Consider the following 21,371-nt stretch of genomic DNA (forward strand, 5'->3'; position numbering starts at 1 on the left):
AGTCTTAGGTTTTTACAGTGATTCCAGTGATAAGACAATAAATGGTAACAGGGCTAGAGTTGCTCAGGGAAGAAAATCCACAGATCCTGAATGAGTCTGAGGTATCTCCTTTGTGACAAGTCCATCCAGTGTAGCTCCTGGCCCCAGTGTGTGGCTCTGGTGTTCCTAGAGGTGGGGACTCCCTGGTGTCTGCTTCAGAATGTTCTTCACCTGTACTCGGGTGCTTCTGAGAGCACTGTCTTCATCAGTGACTTACAGATAGTGGGTTGCTTGGTTAAATTTAGTATTTTAATCTCACCATCAAACTCCTTAGACATCTAAATTGGAGGATCTTCCTCTTCACAAGTCCCATCCTCTGAGGCTCTGGGTCTTTGGGGTACACCATTGCCAAACTGATCACTGGTAACTGGTTATTAGAGTTGTTGGAGTAAGAAACTAATATTCAATTGGTTTTCAGAGTAGAAGAAACATTATTACTAGATTTGTTTTGCACCAATTTAAGAAAATAAATACAAGTATCAATTGAGTTGTATAAAATGGAAAACATGTTATGTCTCACAAAGCAGGGCATGTCCAGAGCAATGTGGAACCAGTGGTCACTCTGAGCATCCACCCCAGCATTCAAGAGCAAATTCATTGCTCTCCTCTGAAGGCTACACATGCCTGAAGAAACTAGTCCAAAAGAAACAAATGAAATCCTGCATGTGAATTTAATTTTATTTCCACCGTGCTAATTTCTGACGTTAAATCTGGAACAACTCTAAGGGATATGCATCTTTAAGTGATAACAGTAGATTCTAGAAATATCATTCCTTTGTCAGGATCCTTTTGAGGTAGATAACTTTGGAAACACTTTGTGAAGTGAATAAATGTTTGGGTACATATCACCCAGTGTTTGAAATTTTCTCATTGCTAGTATTTATCTGAACTGCCAAAAGATAACAACAGAGCCCTGGGAAAAGCACATGTTTCAGCCCTCCTCCAAATTAAATTCTACAAACCCAAAGTTCAGCTGCCAGGTAGAACTGACAGAGAGAGTCAAATGGAAAAGAATATTGTTGTATTTCTGGAAGCATTGCCACAGATGCTTAGCCTATAATCCAGGGTTGGGTAAACATTTAAAATTCCGTTTCCTCTTTTAAGTAATAATGGCAGATGCTTCATCAAATCAATATGTAAAATGTCAAAAACCAAAAATATATCAGAAAACAGGGTGAAGGCACAAAACTATGCATTGTCTTCCCTGAATACTGAAGATACTACCTTTGTAGTTAGAAAAGAATCTGTTGAGTGACTTTTAATGGAAAAATAAGGAAACTCTGAGTTTATTCGCTCAGATGTTGATGGAGGTGGTGATAATGATCGTAACTTACCTTATGCAATTACTGTCAGGCACTGTTCTAACTGCTTCACATGGATTATCTAACTTAATCCTCAATTATTCTGTAACAAAGGTAACATCATCGTCTCATTCTCATACATACTTAACCATATGACCTCAAGCAGCATCTTTTCTCCCCCTCCAAAACCATGTAATTTCTAAGAGGGAAAAATGCTTCCTTTTGCAAACCTGCTTTGTGAGAACAAGAACTTTTTGAAATTAACAAAGTATAATTTACTTACAAAATATGTTTGTGAAAATGATGCTAGAATTATCAAACTATGCATCATTGTCATGGCTGATTCTGTAATCTCCGTTTCTATGTTGCTGGGCAGCAGAACTTCAAACATCTCATAGCTGGCAGGCACTTTTTGTTTTTCTAAATACGCAACTAAAATTCCACATTAAAAAAAAAAATAACCCTCTCAAGTGTGTGAAACACATCAGGACAAATGGCAACAGGAGAGAAGGGCAGTTATGTTGGAGAGTGGCCAAAAGAGAAGAAGGCTTGAACACTATCGACAAGTGAAAACACATCCTGAACAGCGCTACGTGAAATCTAGTGTTCTTTCTTTGTTCTGACTGAATGCTAAGTGAGTTACTTTTCAGGCATCAATGGAGTAATTATGCAGTTGTGTCCATTAAGAATATGGGCTTATGTGGTTAGCTTGTTGGTTTAAAGCAGTGAGGGAGAAAGACTGCAGTCATTATAGGTTCTGTTCTTCAAAGGCATAAATATTGTTACATGCATGGAGTACTCAAGGACCTGGTTCAAGTTCCTGGGCATAATCTAGATGTTTATGAAGTTTGTTCCAAAAGTAAGTTTACAATCTTTCTTCACCAACTGGCTCTGTTACCAGGCAATTCTTACTGTGGTATGGAAACCACAGTGTATGCTACCTTCCTCCAGATTCTAACAGGCACATTTGTTAAAAAACAACAACGAATGTGTTTTCTGAGTCAGTTGAACATGGCAGCCTCCTAAGTTGGTATTTCCTGTTTCCTGTCTTACAAAACATCCCTGCTGCTGCCTTTCTTCCCAAAAGCTTGGCACGTTACTCCTGACCAAGAGTAATCTTATGAACTTAACAAATTGAAGATACATTTCCACAGCTGAACTCTTTTGTGTTAAAAAAAAAAAAAATCCTGCCACAGCAGGTGATTCCCACATGTTTGGGAGAGCAGCAATTCTAGACCAAATGTCCACCAATGCCGTCGTGTTGATCCACACTGGAGTGCTGTTTAATGCTAACAAAATCAGTCCCGTAGTCTCACTTTCTCTGAACAATCAAGCACACATTCTCAGATTTATCTCAATTCAGAGTGAGAAAAATAGAAAAATAGCAAAAACAGAAGCAAATTCTTCTTGGAAGTGTCAAGTACTTAATGAAAGTGGCTTCCCCTTGTTCAAAATGCAAAACCCAATGTGGTGGCTAAGGTGTGAAGGAAGACTTTGACTCAAATCAGCAAAATTATTTTAAAAACCTAATGTCCCCTAATTAATTTATTAGCTTTTACTAAGGGGAAAGCTTCCAGCTTTTATATGTGCTGATAGAAGTATGTTTAGATGCTATCAGGGCATTGTGTAAGGTTCTTAAATATGATTATTTTAAATTTACCATAAATTGTTCCTCATTGGAAAAGAGACATGTCTTTCTCCAGCTTCCCACCAAAATAAAATGACTGGTGAATGCTCAGTTTCAGTTTTCTTTCAGAAGTTTAGAAAGTTTTAATAAAAAGCCAGTTAAGAGAAAGGGGAGAAAGTCACTATGGGTGTCGAGAAGCGTGTGGACAGCTTGCTACAAGGGCTACTGATGAAACAAAAGGGACTATCCGAAGTTAGAGCAATAAAAAATCTGCTCACCTTTCTAAACTTCATTAAACTCACATCTTAAAAAGGAAAAAAAAAACTGCAAAAGACCAATGAGATCATGCATGCTGCCTGTATTCATGTGATAGAATCTACCAGAACTGCGTTGTAGTTAAATGAAAAACAGGCACACATTTAGAGATCATTGACCAAGAAATGTAAATATATTTGATTAATAAAACATTTCTATGATGACTTGTTCTGCCCTTGGATTCTGTCTTTCTAGTCCCATGGTTTGGGTTGTTCTTTTGTGTGTGTGTTGTTGTTTCAGAGCTGGAGATCAAACCAGGGAGATCAAACCTGGGCAAGCACTCTACCATGGAGCTACATGCCCAGCCCCAGGTTGGTCATTTTTTTAAAGGTAAACTGTTTGGTTCTAATGTGCAACTTGCATAGCAGGCAGTCAACAAACTCTGGCCAGGGATGCTTTAGCCGGAAAATAGAACCAACTAGCAGAAAGGTTATTAAAATCCAGCCCTGTGGTTTATTGGACTATAGTTGAGATTACTCTTTTCCTCTCTCAAGTGCTTTGCATACTCATTTGCTTGACCAAGTCAAGTCTACTCCCAGCAAACTCAGGCACAAAGGGCCAGCCACGATCTATGTCAGGGTAGACTTAACATTTGATTCTAGTCCCATAAGCTTTGGGGAAGAGCAGAAATCTCTTGCTCTGAGAGTGGCCTGGGTTTGTGACCCTTCAGAATATATTGGACCAGGGCTCTCAGTCAGAAAGGCCAAGTCAGGAATTTGATTTATCTCTAGTTCTCTTGGAAAATAAAGTTCTACTTGACCTGGGGAAATGTAAGCTTCAAGGATCAGCAAGAAAGACACAGGCTGGAGAAGATTGAAAGAGGGGAGACTGTAAGAGGTAAAGCAGAGTGGACCACTTGGAACATTGTGAGAACTTGGCATCTCCTCCGTGTGAGATGGGAAAAGCTGGTTTTGAGCAGCGAGAGGCAGAACATGTTCTGACTAAAGGTGATCATTCTGGCTGCTTAGTTGAGTGTGGACTGTAGGGGAACATGGGCTGGAGACAGGAGATGGTTAGACGGGTATCTCAGTCAGGAGGGAGATGATGCTATCTTCTGCCAGGGTGGTACTGTAAAGGTGGCAGGATGTGGTAAGATTCTGAGCATATTTTCAAGATTTACAGGATTTGTTGATGGATTGTATTTTTTTAATGGATTGTATTTTGGATGTGAGATTAAGAGAGGAATAAATGACTCTAAGGTTTCTTGGTCCAAGCCACTGGAAAGATGCAGTTTGGGGGTTTGTATATTTATACTTTATTTCTAAGTTTTTTGTCTTTTTCAATAAGTATCAGGACTATACCAGTATTATAAATGTGAAAATTATCATGTCCAATAGGCACATAGCTGATAAGACTGCTATCCCTTCTCAGAGTGGACATATTTAGTGGCCAGCCTCAACTGAAAACAAAGAGTTAAATTTTATCCGGATTCTTCTGTGGCACTGCATGGATAATCCTTTTCCCAGGAATGACATGCAAATGTTTCTTGAGATGACTACCACAGAAGTGAAGATCTATGTTGTATATAGTAGTTCTCTGCAGCCAAGAGCAGCCGAGTCTCATTCTGGATATTCCTCAAGGAAAGAGAATAGACATGAACTCTTTTCCTTGTGCAGCTTGTTTCTTAGGCTGAAGGCTCAGTTCAGTCCCCTCTTAAGAGAGGCAGGGTGGAACCAACCAGCGGGGTGGTTGGTAGTTTTCAGTCTTCTGATTTGGGCAGTTCTGATTTGGGCAGTTTTAATGAGACTTCTATCCATAGACAACTAGTATTTGTCATTTATCCATTCATTTATACATCCACTTATGAAATTTACTTAACAAATCATTTTTAAAGTCTAAAAATGTTTACATACAAAAATGAATAAGACATGGTAGGTTCTAAAATATGAAGCATAGAGAAAGATATGCAATCAATTAAAATATATAAGTTGGAAGAAGCTATATTAGAACCAGCACGGGCAGATTTGAGAAAGTAGCCAGTTCACCTGGAGGAGGGAAGAGTTCAGTCAAGTTCAAGTATTTGCTCTCTGATACGTAACTTGAAATTAACTGATGAATGTTTGGTTTAAGCAAGCGGCTACCACAAGAAGTCACCATTGTGGGCTCAGTGGGAAAATCTGCCTTCTGCGTTCATGGCTACCAGGGTGCTCTTCCTTAGGGCATTTGTCTTACATTTGAATCAAAAGTTGTTTTTTTTTTTATTCTGTTATTTTTTAAAAAATTGATCATCACCGTCACCCCATGTGGATAATAGTTTTGCACATGAAAACTAAAGAATGTCCCAAAGGTCAACAGTAGACTGATGGTTCATGGCACTGAGCCAACCTGTGGATATCCTTACATTTTTGAGGTAATGGAATTCTTTGGGAATGTGATGACAAATGGACTGCTCCACAGAAACATTCACAAACACACCAAGCTCCACACTGAATTTCAGGGGGAGGAGCCTGGGCTCCCAAGTTAACACCACTGACTCTGAGATCTTGAGTTTGAAATGGAGCCTTTCAATAGTTGATTATAGCTTCAAAAGATTGAGAAGAGGTGAAAATAACAAGGTCCTAATAGATCATAAAATCAGACATACTTCTTTATTCTCTTACATGAGGGTTCTAAGTAATAAGGAAAGCCAAACAGAGTTCGTGGGTTCACTCTGATAGCAAGAGAGACAAGGGATGGAGGGAGAAGGAGCTTCTCTCCCTTTCTCTGACTTGGTAGAAGGCCTAGAGAAACTCAGAAAGAAAGCCAGGCCAGTTCGTTGAGTCAGGTCATTTTGTTGTCATCTAAAGGGTGACTCACAGGCAGAGATTTTCCCCCTTGCTGTCATACCAGATTATCCCCTTTTCTCTTCCTCCAAGTTAAAACAAACAAAAAACTAAGACATTATACATGACATGCACCCAATTATAACTAATTTGGGGGGATCCCAGACACGACCAAAATCAATTATTTGCTGTCTACCAAGTAAAACAGAACATTTAGTCCTCCATTTACCATATAATAAAGTGGGGAGTGGACTTACAGGGCCTTTCTGTCAGTTTTCCTTTCTCTCAGGTAGGCAGTAAATACACACACACACACACACACACACACAGAGAGAGAGAGAGAGAGAGAGAGAGAGAGAGAGAGAGAGAGAGAAGTTATAGGCATGTGCCACTGCATCCAGACTATGTTACTTTTAAAATTTAATTAATTAATCCATTCATTTTGGTGGTATAGGGGATTGAACCCATGGGTGCTTTACCACTGAGATACATCCCCATTTCTTTTTATTTTGAGAGAGCATCTTACTAAATTGCCCAGGCTGGCCTTGAACTTGACATTTGACATTTTAACCTAAGAGTTGAAGGTAAATGTTTTTGTGATTCACTCCAATTGCATGTGGATGTGGAAGGTATTTCTTCCTGTTCTGTTGTGGTATTGTTTATAGTTTTAAAATGTATTCAGTAGTCAGGCACTGTGGCACATGCCTGTAATCTCAGCAGCTCAGGAGGCTGAGGCAGGAAGATTGCAAGTTCAAAGCCAGCCTCGGCAACTTAGGCCCTAAAGCAACTTAGCAAGAACCTGTCTCTATATTAAAAATAAAATAAAAAGAGCTGTGTTGTGGCTTATTGGTTAAGCACCCTCGGGTTCAATCGCTGATACCTCCCCCAAAATACACTCAATAATATATTATTGGTATCCAACAAATAATAAAATAATAATGATAATAATAATAAATAATATATCCAACAAAGGATAAAAATGGTCACCTACCACAAAAGCTTAATAGTTAGATATTTACATTCCAGTTTGGTCTTATTAAGAAACTATGGCTTTAACTTAAAAATCAAGATACCCTTAGTGCTGATTATAGAACAGAGAGTTATAAACTTTTGGCAACCTTAGAGCCCATTATAAGCAGTTCGTATACATACAACTTGTCAATTTTAGGTATATTTTAAAATGTATACCTAGGATTATTCATCTTGGACAATAAATAAATAGCATTATATATCCAGGATAAGAAATTCTGAATCATTAAAAATGTCTGTGACTTTGCATGTCTTTGTAGCTATTTCCTTTTCCATGTGGCTTGGTGGTTCAGGTCATTACAGAGGTGGAATCTATTTCTTTATACCTTGATTAAGGGTTGGCTTTTGACTTGTTTGGCTAATCAAATGTGTTGGAAGTGATGATGTGCTGGCTCAGAGACTAGGTCTCAAGAGGTTCCGTGTGTTTCTGTTCCTTTCTTAAACCTCTCTCATTGCCAAGAGAACCTGCCTGGGATGGTCTACTGGAAAATGAGACACTGGAGCTGGGCCAGCTTGCCTTAGTAGCCCCAGCTGATCATCAGCCAAGCTCTGGGCAGGGTGAGCCTAGGCAAATTCTACAGGGCCACCAAGCTAATCCCCCAATGATTCCAGCTGCATGGGCAATACGAGGATTGTAACATGCCACAAGAATTTTGTGATTCTGTGTTGCAAGGAATAACTGTGGCCATAGATAATCAATATCACAGGCAACAGAGCTCAGTGTGGAGAATTAGAGTGCTTGCACTTACCATTCCTTTTTCATACAGTCCAAGAAAAAGGCATTCATGGCTGCGAGTTGATTATATTTACAGTTCTTTTTTTCCTTCAACAATTAATTAAGTTTGGAGGCTTTTTCTTTTCTTTTTTCTTTTTGCTAGCCCTGTTCTATGTGAATGAAGCTGTATATGGATCGACACTTAAGGACAATTATTTTACTCTTTTATTCTTGCTGCACACACATAGCTAAGCATCCCATCAATACTCATGTAAACTCAATTTTCCGATTTATAGCATATCCCACAAAGTAACTATTAACCTCACAAAACAACTATCTCCTATGATATTAGCTCAGTGTCAATACAAACATCCTTATGCACTTCTCCCATCTATGCATTATAAATATCCTACATTCGTACACTCTATAGCAATTTTTTTTTCTCACTGCAGCATGCAATATCTATTAGCACACATTTTATTTACTCATTTGACAAATATTTATATGGCAGGATCCGAGTGCCAGGTATGGTCCTAAATGATTTACAGCATGGATTTGCTGCACTCTCTTTGCAGCTCTGAGCTAGATACTGTTCTCCTTATTTTACACATTAGGAAACTGAGGCACAGACAGCTTAGCACCCAAGGTCACCTTGTTAGCAAAAGCAGGGTTTGGATGTGGATTTTGGTACTCTGGCTCTGGAGTCCATGCTGTTAATCACTACACAGGATAGTAATGACTCTTTCACACTTTATGTCATTGTTATTAAGTGACACCCACAGTGCCATTTAGAAAGGGAGCTTCTCTGATGGCTTCTAATACTTTCTTGCCAAATATGATATCAATAAGTAAGTATATACCTGGCTTTAAAAGCTTATTGGCAACACTGTGACTGGTTCTGCTGTAGAGAGTGACAGTTTAATTAATACCTCTGTCCTTTTGGTTTTGCCTATTCCTTAGCCACATGATTTGTAAACATTTTATTGAAAAGTATCATTTGCACTTGTTCTAGAGAAACTCTGTTGGCTTATAAAAAAAGTTGTTGTACTGTGTTTAAAACTAAGGGAAAATCTTGAATCATTTTGTGACTCTATATGACCAAGTTTCATAACAGATAATGTATTAGAGATAGGGATGATGGATAAATAGTCTTATAAAATCTAATATTTATATATTATATACTCTGATTCACTTGTCCCAATCTATATATACACATATTTTATATTTGTATGTGAGTTCTGGTGACCACCTACATTTATGGCATTATCCTAAAGTGTATATTTTTATTATTATTATCTTAGTTTTTTTTGCATTTCATGGTACCACATTAGAGTTGGTGTGTATGTGTTAAATTGAGAATAAAATCACACAAAATTGAGAGGCAGCAAAGGGTCAGAGTTTATGGATTCAAGCCAGATTACCTGAAGTCAAATGACAAATTCAATACTTACAATTTATACGCTCATGAGCTAGAGATGTAATTTCTCAATGACTCAGTTTTCTCATCTGCAAAATGGGATTAACAATAACAATACCTACTCCATGGACTCATTTTAAAAATTAATTATATTTACTTGAAACAATATCCAGTATGTCATAAGTGATTTGTAAATGTTTTTCATCTAACAAATGAAAATCTTATGTATAACAGAGCCAGGCATGATGGTACACACCTGTAATCCCAGTAGCTCCTGAAGCTGGGGCAGGAGGATTACAAGTTCAAAGCCAGTCTTAGCAATTTAGAGAGGCCCTAAGCAACTTAGCGAGACACTGTGTCAAAATAAAAAATAAAATTGCTAGAGATGTGGCTCAGTGGTTACATGACGCTGGGTTGAATGGCTGGTACCAAAAAAAAAAAATACACACACACACACACATACGTGTGTGTGTTTGTGTGTGTGTGTATATAAAACAAAGATAAAAAATATAAATTTTTACTATTGTAAATAGTAATGTGCAAATATAATGAACTGTTGTTGACTGTTAGCCATGACAATGACTTGATAGTTAGCCACTGACCACCTAGAATTTTAATGATGTATGTGTAACTTAAAACATAATGTTATTGAGGACAAAATGGGATTTTTGTAAAAACCATAACTAACTTTGCCTTGCAAATTTGTAATATGTATGTAAACAAAGTTGTCTCCTGACCTTTCCCTCTGAAACCACAAACTACCAGCAGACCACATGTAGATCACTCTTGCTATGTAGCCAATTACCCCCAATACGTAGTGACTTAAAGCAATCTTTTTATTTTGCTCACAATTTTGAGGATAAGAAACTCAAAAAGAGCTCAGTGGGGCAGCTCATTTGGCCTCTATCAAGCACTTTTAGCCAGAATGTGGATGGGCATGGATCATCTGAGGTCTCCAAAGGCTGGATATCCCAGGTGACCCTCTTGTGCTTGTGTCAGGACCTGATTGTTTCAGCAGTCTTGTAGATTGTGATTGTAACAATATTAATATAATTGTATATATACTCTAGATTATGATTTATAACCTATTTCAATGCATCTGTGTCAATTTCATTGAAATATTCGCAGAATTGAAAGCTTGAGACTTCATGGGTTAAAATGCCTCTTGACTGGGCCTTCCTTTGTTATCAGCAGGGAGGGACCTGATCCATTGAGTCTCAAATATGAGGGATATGAGGGCACCACCCATTTAAAAACAGGCTGATATAACTATTCTAAGAGAAATTGTTCTTAAATGAATCCATATGGAAATAAGCCCAAATCCACAGCTGGAGAAGATCTGTTTTCAGGTTTGGAAATAGTTTGCTTCTAAAAATTGACATTGTCCATGGGACAAGTATATTTGGTATCTCCCATTGCTACTGACTAGAGTCACTTTTGATGAATATTTTTTGGTTCAAATAACAAAAGAAGGCCACTAGGCCCTCAAATGACTCTAAAAGGCTCAATTTGGTATAAAGGTTTCTTAATAATGTTAGAAGAACCATAAATAGATCTGTTTCATCTTCTTTTAAAATGCCATGTCCCATTGTTAAGAGCATCCTCCTGCATCCTAGCCCTCCTCCCACTTGCAGCTCCTTTTCCTACCTTCCACGGCCCTCCTAGAGTGTGTTGTGTTCATATGCACCCTGAGTCCAAGCTTGGTGGGGCATGTCACTCTTCCATGTGAGTCTTGAACGTGAGCCAGACAACCCCGAGGCCAGGCCCAGATTCCATCCTTCCTCCTGTCCTGCTTCTTATGGGAGGACCCTTAAGAAGTGAGAGTTATCCTAGCTCACTCTTTAGGCATCCAGAGTTCTACAACTTTGATTCTACAGCATTTCTTTGCAGCCTGAATCCTCTGGGCCAAGTTTTGAAGGTGCTCCAACTCCACAGGATCAGCTTTAGATATGACTTTGAGTCTTACTGGCTGTGCAGTCTTCTGGCCAATCTCAAAACTTCTTTGATTAAAAACAAAAGAATCAAGAAGAGGCTAATTTTCTTGCACATCAACAAGCTCTTCAAAGCAACATTTCGAAAAGTGCTAATGACTCAGACCAGATGGAGTCCATTTCCCTGAAAAAGATGAGTGTCTAAAGAAGTAGGAAGTAAAGCTTCTGCAGGCCAGTGTCTTTGGGTTCTCTTAATATCCAGCCTCACTCCAAACACTGCCTGCATCCTACCTTCTGTCTGCTTCATCTGCCACCACCCTTCAGCCTTTCAAAGAAATGACAGCCTACATGGAAAATAACCTCAGAATTCAAACCTGGGGTGGGATTCTCAGACTTCATTACCAAAATGCTTTTTGTTTAGAATGGTACTTTTCATTCATTTATTTTTATAATTAATTACTTTATTTGTTCTAATTAGTTCATTCATTTTTATTTTTCATCTGTTAATTATAGGAAGATATGCATAATAAATTTACCATTTTAACCACTTAAAATATATAGTTCCAAGGTATCAACTACATTCATGTTGTACAACCATCAGCAAGATCCATCTTCTCCAACTGAAACTCCATGCCACTCAACAGGGGCCCCCATTTCCCCTCCTGCCAGTCCCTGCAACCACCATTCTTTGTGTCTTCGTTGATTTTACTTATCTAGGAACCTTGTTAACTGGAATCATGTATTTTTACTTTTGTTTCCTTATGTCACTTGGCCCAATGTCTTTAAGTTTTATTTATTTTGAGGGAGGGTACCAGGGTTTGAACTCAGGGGCACACAACCACTGAGCCACATCCCCAGCCCTATTTTGTATTTTATTTAGAGACAGAGTCTCACTGAGTTGCTTAGTGCCTCACCATTGCTGAAGCTGGCTTTGAACTCGCAATCCTCCTGCCTCAGCCTCCCAAGCTGCTGGATTACAGGAAGTTTTATTTTTATTATAATATGTCAGATCATTCTTCCTTTTGAAGGCTACTAAAATTCCACTGTACATATGTACTACATTTGGTTTATTCATTCATCTGTTGGTAGACACTTAGGTTGCTTCCACCTTTCAGCTGTTGTGAATAATGCTGCCATGAAAATGATGTTACAAGTATCTCTTCCACATCCTGCCTTGAGTTCTCTGGGGTGATATGATAATTTTATTATTTATTTTTGAGAAATGCCCATACTGTTTTCCATAGTGTCCAATTTTTTCACATCCTTGCCATTTTGTTATTCTCTAGCTTTGTGTGTTTTTTTTTGTAGTGTTTGTTTGTTTGTTTGACAATAGCCATCTTTTGGCATATAGTGATTTTGATTTGCATTTATTTCCCTAATCTTTTCGTGTGCTTTTTGGACATCTGTTATGTCATCTGTAAAGAAATGTCTAGTCAAGTTCTTTACACATTTATAATCAGGTTCTTAGTCTTGTTGTTTATGAATTATAGTTTTTTTTTTGGGGGGGGCACCAGGGATTGAACTCAGGGGCACTCAACCCCTGAGCCACATCCCCAGTCATATTTTGTATTTTATTTAGAGACAGGGTCTCACTGAGTTGCTTAGCCCCTCATTTTTGCTGATGCTGGCTTTGAACTCATGATCCTCCTGTCTGAGCCTCCCATGTTGCTGGGATTACAGGCATGAGCCATGGCACCTGATTAGGGTGTGTGTGTGTGTGTGTGTATTTTTTTCATATTAAGCTCATAATAGTTATATGATATCAAAAAATTTTCTTCCATTCCATGTCTTTTCACCTGTTACTAATATTCTCCAATGCACAACAGTTCTTGGTTTTGATATAGTTAGATTTACCTTTTTCTTATGTCATGTTTGGTATGGTATCCAAGAAATCATTGCCAAATCTAATATCATGAAGGTTTCCCTATATGTGTTGGTAAGAGTTATATAGATTAGCTCTTACATTTAGGTCTTTGATCCACTTTGAGTTAATTTTTGTGTATGATGTATGTGGACAACCAGCTTTTTTAGCACCATTTGTTAAAAAGACTAAAAGACTGTCCTTTCCCCTTTGAATGGTCTTGGTGCCTGTGTTGAAAATCACTGTACTGTTTATAAAAGGGTTTATTTCCATACTCTTTTTTTTAACTTCTTCAACAACTTCCTCCTCCTCCTCCTCCTCCTCCTCCTCCTCCTCCCTCTTCCTCTTCTTCTTCATTTTCTTGATGCTGGGGATTGAACTCAGAGCCAAATATATGCCAAGCCACTGCTCTATACTCTCTATATACTTGCTGTGTTTGTACCCTTCAAGTAGTTCTTGACTCGTTAGATTCTGCTGATGACCACTGAATTGTCTCCAGCTCCTTCAGACCAAAGGCTAAGATGTTCTACAATACTTGATTCACCTCATGGGGTCAGTTATTCACCCATGAGCTGCTTTGCAGGGCACATCAGTTCTTCCTTTATAAATCTTCATACTGTGTTTTGCCAGTTAACAGAATTCTGAAAGTGCTAGCAGGCTGAGGAAGGATGGAATGGAATGAACAAGCCATTGTATGGGAGAAACATGGAGTGTCTTTCAGTATAACATCTTGAGATTTGAAGAAGCTTTCTTGATCAAATGAAGTCACTTGAAAGCCGAAGGATCTGTGGGAATTAGTGTGGTGAAGAGTTGGAGGAAGATGTTTAAGGCATGGGAACAGTACATTATTGAGCTTTCCAAATATGCTTTGACACTATAAGAGCCACACAGAGTGAACACAGTGTGTTTCCTATGTGTTTTCCTCCTCAGCCTTCAAGTTCCTAAGGACAGGATTGTGTGACATTCACCTTTGTATCTTTAGGGACTAGCACTGAAGTGCCTGCTCATTTTAAGAGTTCAATCAGTGCTTATTTTTGTCAGAATAATGAACTCTAAACATGCATCTATGGTTTCTGGCACTTCTAAACCACACATCACTGTCAATTTAAACACTTTCTTTTGTGGAGTCTTTGATTTTGTTCTTGTACTTTGTAAGATAGGCCTTGTTAGAATTGAGAAATCCAAGGCTCATAGAAAGTAATTTGTCTAAGTTCACATAACTACCGAGTGGAGAAGTCGGTATTTGAACCCAGGCTGATGGCATAAGAAGTGGCATTCTTGTAGCTATTTCATGCTGCTTCATTTTGTGTGTGCCACAGTAACTCAGAATTGTGAACAGGACTTACCTTTCAGGGAGGGTCTAGATACGTGAGGGACTTGGCACATCTTACAACGATTGCTCCCCTTTTTTTGAGCACTTAGTATATAGCAGCCTATTCTAAGCACATTGGATGTCCCTTATCATTAAATTGTCACAACAACCCTGTGAGGTAGGTACTAGAATTATTATCATTTTGCAGATGAGAAAAACTGAGGTATGAAGAGCGAGAATCTGACTGAGGCAGTATGACTAGTGAGATGAGACATCAGCTGTGCTGGGCTGCTGTCCCTGGAGTCCTCTCAGGGACACTAGGAAGCAGTTATTATCTCTACTCTAAGGAAGAGTGAACTGGGTCAGATGGGTGATATTTACTGTCTTTGCTCTTGGTTTCTAATCATTTGTGTTATTTGGAATGATCTCTTCTGTCTCCTGTCAGTTTCTCCCCTGTCTCCAAATAATCAGAAAAGTCACTTACAATGAGGCAGAATTTCTAAGAAATTCTTTCTTCCAAGCAGAAGCTGAGCCATTTGCACCATTTCTCAGAGTGCTTCTCAGAGGTCTTAGTTGTTTGATGTCCTTCCTGCCCTGGGAGGGATTGATTAAGAGCCCTGCAAAGAGAGAAGCTTCAGGGCGTCAAATCTCTGAAGGGGTGCCTTGACCCCAGGCGCCCCTGTGGTTGGGTCAGAAATGGTGACTGTGATTTATAGAGCAATAAACAGCCTTCCCATACTTTCCCTTACTTGAGGGAGTGAGCAAGCCACTTTCTGAGCATGAAAACTACTTTTTGTCAAATACGTTTGCTTGTTATTGAGAAAGGTATTAGTATTGGGGGTGGGAGTTTGGATTATTGGGAGTGAGACCCAGTTATGACCTGAAGAAACTATACAACAAAGAGAGACTTGAACCCAATCCTCTTGAGCACAAACACCACTCAAGCTAGCTTAATACACAAGCTGTATTAGAAGGTTGTATCCAGTCAAAGTCTTTCTATTCTTGTGTGTTTTGTTCCCCTACAAAACACTTTTGCAGACGGTGAGTGCTGGCTTGTGTATTCCCTCAAGGAGAAAACTGACACATATGGGAAATCATTCTCTTCCCCTTCCGCCTCCCTCCCCACCCCTGCCCAGTGCTATCTCCAACTCCCCCATCCCAAACACACAAACTTCTTTGAGCTGCATGATGCAATGTAATTTTATTTTTTTCTGGACAGAGAAGCAACATTTGTTTCTTTCTCAACCAATTTTTGTTCCAAGACCTCACAAGGAGTGAGGAGAATAACTTCCTGAGTAAAGAAAGCATTTGAATGTCTGCATCGAAAGATACACAAATCCCAGAACTTAATGGGAGCAGGGCGGAGCCTAGAAGGAGTGAAAACAGAGGACAGTCATTTCTGCTGCAGGGGAATTGGGAACCAGACTGTCTGTTTGTCTGTTTTTCCTTCTTCTCTTCTTTTCCCCCTTCCTTCCTTACTCCTTTCCTTCCCTTTTCTTCTTTTTTTCTTCACCATTTATTATGTCTATAAAAAAATCCTATAGACTTTAAATTCAACTTCCTTCAACTTGAAAAAAAAAAAAACCCAAAGCATTTTTTTTTCCTTTTTTCTTTTAAAGAGCTAGGTCACTTATTATGAAACTTGGGGTATGGAGGATTCTTAGGAGATGTTATTCCAATAAATTCTAGCCTGACTTATTCGGCTGTTAATTTATCAATTCTATTAAGGCATATTTTCTTCCAGTTTCAACTCCAGCTAGTTTTTCCTTTATAAAATGCTCAGATTACACACAAGTGAGCACTAAAGTGGAGACGGCGGGAGGAGGGTAGATAAGGGTTAGGCGTCATATCCAGAGAATTCCTGCAGCCATGAACCTTAGGGGCAGACTATTAGCCGGCTTCCCAGGAAGGTTATACATCATGTCCAGGACTTTACATTAAAATGACTTTTTACTTGAGTCATTTGTTAGTCCATTACCAGTTCACATATCAGATTGCATTTCATCTTGTATTAAATCAAGGTAATCTGGCATGTAACAATAGGCTCCCTCATTTCACATCCAACTCTCAGCAAGAGTGGAGATTCCTGAGCATTCCACCACACAGGCACACAGGCCTCCATATGGTCTGCAAGATCCCAGTCTTGCCGAAAGCATCATCACCATTGACCGAGTCCCACATTCTCCCACAAAGACGTGTGATTGACAAATGAAGTCCAAATCCTGTACTGAATGCTGATTTTTCTCTTTAGGGTTCAACTCATTCTCCTCCAACTACACTCCTAAAAGGATCTGAAGCAAACTTTTCCTGTTGCTAATCCTGCAATCCTTACAGAGAGAAAAAGTGGAAGAGAGACCTCGAACAAATTACAAAGGAGGAAACCTGCATGAGAAAGCCACGTTTTTATACTTGGGGCCAACTGGATCTTCCTTATATGATGACCTAACTTCATTTCCAAGCTGTGTGTCCTTTTATGGGGGAGTAAAAGAGGGCTGGTTAATGCCTGAGACTTCACTGGTAGGAAAACTGAGCCTCCGTATAATTCATTCTATTTATTGCACGAAGGTACTGTTAGGTTTTTGTGCCACCCATGACTCGAATGGCTGCAGTGTTGGAGTGAGATCCTGCCCTCCACAGGCCAGGGCCACATATGTCACATTAATTATGTTCCTAATGCTCTTCCCTGGTACCCCTGTGTTTCCAAGTGCTTAGTGCTCCTATGAGTAAATGATTTCTTTCCACTACTGCTTAAAGTGCCAGAAGGCAAGAGAAATTTAAACAGACCTAAGATCAACATTGTGAGTTTACTTGGCCTCCCCATCCAGCAACACTGCCATAAATTTCTTCAACTTCTTAGTTGGGAATTTTAAAGGCCTATAGTGTTGGCAAGGTTTATATAACAATGTTTCTTCTATATGGATTATAAACTTGCAAAATCCCAAGCAGTCCTGGGTATCATATTTGGTCAGTAGGTCAACATGAGAAGACAACAGAAAAACTCAACACCATGTCCAGCCAAACACTTTTTGGTTTTGGCGCAGTGGGTAGAAACAGCTTGGTCAGCTCCATCTCTGACAGGGTCAGGAGCCTGGATCTTAAGGAGTGTTGTGGGCCTCCCCAACCCCTTTGGAGCTTTGCCATATTAGAAGTCTGTGGCCCTTTCAGAGCCAGGGACCCTAAGCCAGAGGGGCCTTGAGGAATCTCCTTTGGGTTATAATAAGCTCCAGTTTCATGAGGTTCTCAGAGTGCAGGAATGCTTGGAAAGCAGTGCTGGTCTGTGCTGAATTTGGCCCTGGGAGGCCTGGGGTTCATCAAGCAGGCAAGTGCATTTGATTCTATCAAATGAACTTTTGTGATAAGATGCTGCCTCTCCTTCCCTGCTCGACCACATTTCCTCTTCCCAACGACCTGCTCTGGAAGTTATATATCTTTTCCCAGGCCCGTTGTAGTTGGCATGGACCACTCTTATATAAGACTAGTGGGTGGATATCGTTTTGATCAGCTTTTTACCACTGTGACCAAAAGACCTGGCAAAAAATTTTAGAGGAGGAAGAGTTTATTTGGAGTTCACTATTTTCAGAGGTCTCAATACATAGAAGGCCGACTCCATTGCTCTGGGCCTTAAGAGAGGGTGGGCATCCTGGCAGAAAGGTGTGGAGGAAGAAAGCAACTCAAGACATGGCCACCATAAAGGGTGCAGAAAGAACTCTAATTACCAGAGGATAAAATTAGAAACCCCAAGTCATTCCTCCAGTGACCAACCTCCTCCAGTCACACCCTGCTTACAGTTATCACCCACTTAATCTAGTCAAGTGGATTAATGCTCTGATTAGGTTAAGACTCTTATAACCCAGTTGTTTCACCTCTGAGCTTTCTTGCATTGTCTCACATATGACCTTCTGGGGCACACCTCATGTCTACACCATAACAAATCTTTGAAGTGACTTAGCTTCAAGGGCAGCCCAAATGTCCCTCACTAAAGCCAAAGAGCATTTCATTAATAAGACCTGGTGTCTTCAAATGAAGTTCTTCTCTCGAGGCAAGTGTCAAGATTGTGTCTCCTCCGGTCACTCGGCAGAACAACAAGACTTAGCATTGGATATGACTCATTATGGGCAAAGAGCTATGCGTGAAGACCTGATGGCTAACAACTGGCCAGCAACCGATTGACTTCAGTATCTAAGTCTCAGAGTGATGTACAGAAACCCTTCTTATTTCCCTATGAAGCTACAAGGGATCTACTCAGACTTTGGAGAGGCATTTGGGTTTATTCTTAGTGAGAAAAATTGTGAAGATTGCTCTTCTGGCTCTAATTCACTGTCTAGGAGGGTAAAAAAGAATTTCAGTCAGCAAGCCTGACTAGCAAGAAGGAGAAAGAAGCATCTGAAGTTCTTGGGTTGATGAGAGGAAGGTCCTAACTTTTCACTTTATCAAGGCTTGCCTTGTTTCTAGAAGGAAATGAAAATATAAAGACATAAGAATGATACAGAAGACCAATTGAAAAATATTGGTTTATAGTACTTAGTCAAATAAGACATGTCAGGGGAGAAATGACAGACAATGAAATAATACACAGTCATGCAGGTGTTTCTGATTTGTTCTTTCTTTATTCAATCCCAGACAGTATTCAGTTAAATCAAAAGGTTTCCATTGAAAATTGATTCAAGAACATTACTCTTTAAATCTATGAATCATTAACCTATAACACTCATCACCCGAAGGCAATATTTAAGGTCCAAATGCAGAAGAAAAGAACAAATGATTGGGATGGCAGTTTATTTAGATCAAAAATTTTAAAATATTTTTTGGTAACAGTGGAACTTTTAAAACCTGAAATCTTAAACAAAATTCCAATACAAAGAACAGTTAAAAGTGGAAATGTTGCCAAGCTCAGTGGCACATGCACGCAATCCTAGTGACTCGGGAAGCTGGACTGAGGCAGAAGAATCACAAGTTCAGAGCTAGCCTTAGCAACTTAGTGAAACACTAAGCAACTTTGTGAGATCCTGTCTCTAAATAAACAAATAAATAAAAAGGGCTGAGGATATAGCTCAATAGTAAAGTGTTCCTGGGTTCAATCCCCAGTACAAAGAAGAAAAGTGGAAATGTGTTGATTGGAGAGATACCCACTGGCCTTCACATTGCCCATTGAAGCACCCATGCTCTGTAGAACAGAGTATGTAAATTTGTATTTTAGGTAATTATTTTAAAACTAGTCATTGGACCAGACATCCTCCACAAACTTATCACCGAGGAGCCACAGCTGATGGAACATTGGCATTTCTGGAGAAGAAGCATCTGGGCTTGGTTTTGCCATGAATAGTGACGTTAGGAGAGAATTAATGCTGCCAAAGGATGCAGTCATTTTCCACTTTCTTCCCTTGTAATATGGAAGCTATTGAATGTACCAAGATCATAGGTTATGATTAATGTGAAATGATCCATTCACTCGGGGTCCCTCCTATGCAGGGATACTGCTACAATCACTCTCTAATTCCTGAATTTGCTAATGTTTAGAGGGAACTACTCTGAAAGGTAACAGAAAAACAAATTTTATCACAATATCTCCTGTTGAAATGTCAATCATAATTTGATGTCATTGCACTTATGAAATTACTCTCAACAGAAATTTATTTGGGTCTCCAGAGACTGATTGAGAGCAAATGAGAGTATTTAAGATTATTTTCTGACTTTTTGCGTGCCCCTCTCTGAGGACTTTATGTCTATATTTTTAATTTGGGATATGACTAAAATAGATTTATTTTCAAATCAGATGCCTCTGGCCCACATCAGGCGTTGGTCATGTGTGTGACGCATTATTCGCCTTGCCTTCTGTTCCACATGTGAAGCCAAGGGCCTCTTAAAGCCAAGTTCCTATGGATTTTAAATACAGCGTTAGTCTTGGAGTTGGGTTAGTTGTAAGTGAAATAAACAGCTTAGCAAAGGAGGTACCAATATGATCTAAAGGGCTTTATTTCTAGTTGAATATTCACTTCCAAATCAATTTGAAATTAAATTTATTTAGGCCATCAATTGCCAAAAGTAGGTAATTTTGAATAAGAAGATGCTTCCTGAGAAATTAGCATGATCTTTCATATTTAAAATTCTGTTTACCTTAATGAAAAGTGGCTAGTAAGATCCCTTATGAAGTCCCATTTTATATGAAAATTTGATTGCGACGTCATATTTAAGGCAAGAAATGTGTTTAGTCAAATCATTCTTTGAAAACCCTTATGATACAGATAAATCCTTGTAACACATGGTAATATGTATGTATAAAAGTTAATTATGTAGTAAATACGAAGTATAATAAAGATTACACAAGCAAGAAACAATTTATAGTGTCTCTAATTACATGAAAAGATGGAGAGACGCCATCTGACTACATGTGGCTGTAAATTAAATGGATGTATGTGTGGCCTCTTGCAGGTGTGTGTGAGCCACACAGACACTGGGGCTAGTGTTGAATAATTCTTCTGTATTCATATACCTTTATTCCCAGAGTTTGTTTATCTGGCAAACCATCCTGGTTTTTATGGTCCCATTTCTTTACAGTATCTCAGAGCTTCTTGGCCTCTGATTGACCTTCCCTGACATGAAGAATAAGAGGGTCAACATTTTTTCTTGAGATTAGTTGTCAAGTACTTAATACATTCATCTGAAATGAAGAACAGGTGTTATAGAGAATTAGAAGTCAACCTTATGAAATAAAGATGAACACAATGTTTGGGCCAATTGGATAAGTTGGTAACAATTTCTGATGATTTCTTTCTCAACATTTTGGTGACTCTGGGATGGGGAGGAGTCATGCTTTCAACCATTACTGGGTTTAGATGTAGTTAAAATCATGGTGCTGAAAAATAAACTACCAACCATTCTTCTAATAGTTCAGTTAAGGCAAATTATTGAGATCTCAAGTGAGCTTTTATTTCTTGGAACTTGAGGAAAGATGATTTGAATGATCCAAATACGTGATGCTGCTTATTCTTGTTGCTTAGAATTTAAAAATGTTTCTGTTTCTCAGAAAGAAATAGCTAAAATACCTTATAATTGGACAGTATT

General features: G+C 39.0%; 1 protein-coding gene across 1 annotated transcript in view; it reads left to right on the plus strand.

The window, feature by feature from the left end:
- Positions 1-20,633, plus strand: part of Prdm6 (PR/SET domain 6) — a 123,133-nt gene extending 102,500 nt beyond the window's left edge. The window contains exon 8 of the mRNA XM_058584202.1: positions 16,561-20,633. Within this exon, the coding sequence (XP_058440185.1) occupies positions 16,561-16,594 (34 nt within the window). The 3' untranslated portion in view covers positions 16,595-20,633. The remainder of the gene's footprint in view (positions 1-16,560) is intronic.
- The last annotated feature ends 738 nt before the right edge of the window (positions 20,634-21,371 follow it).

This window comes from Marmota monax, unplaced genomic scaffold, assembly GCF_021218885.2.
Source record: "Marmota monax isolate L192 unplaced genomic scaffold, Marmota_monax_Labrador192_F-V1.1 WCK01_AAM20220418_F8-fsc00006, whole genome shotgun sequence".
In the NCBI taxonomy this organism is placed as follows: Eukaryota; Metazoa; Chordata; class Mammalia; order Rodentia; family Sciuridae; genus Marmota; species Marmota monax.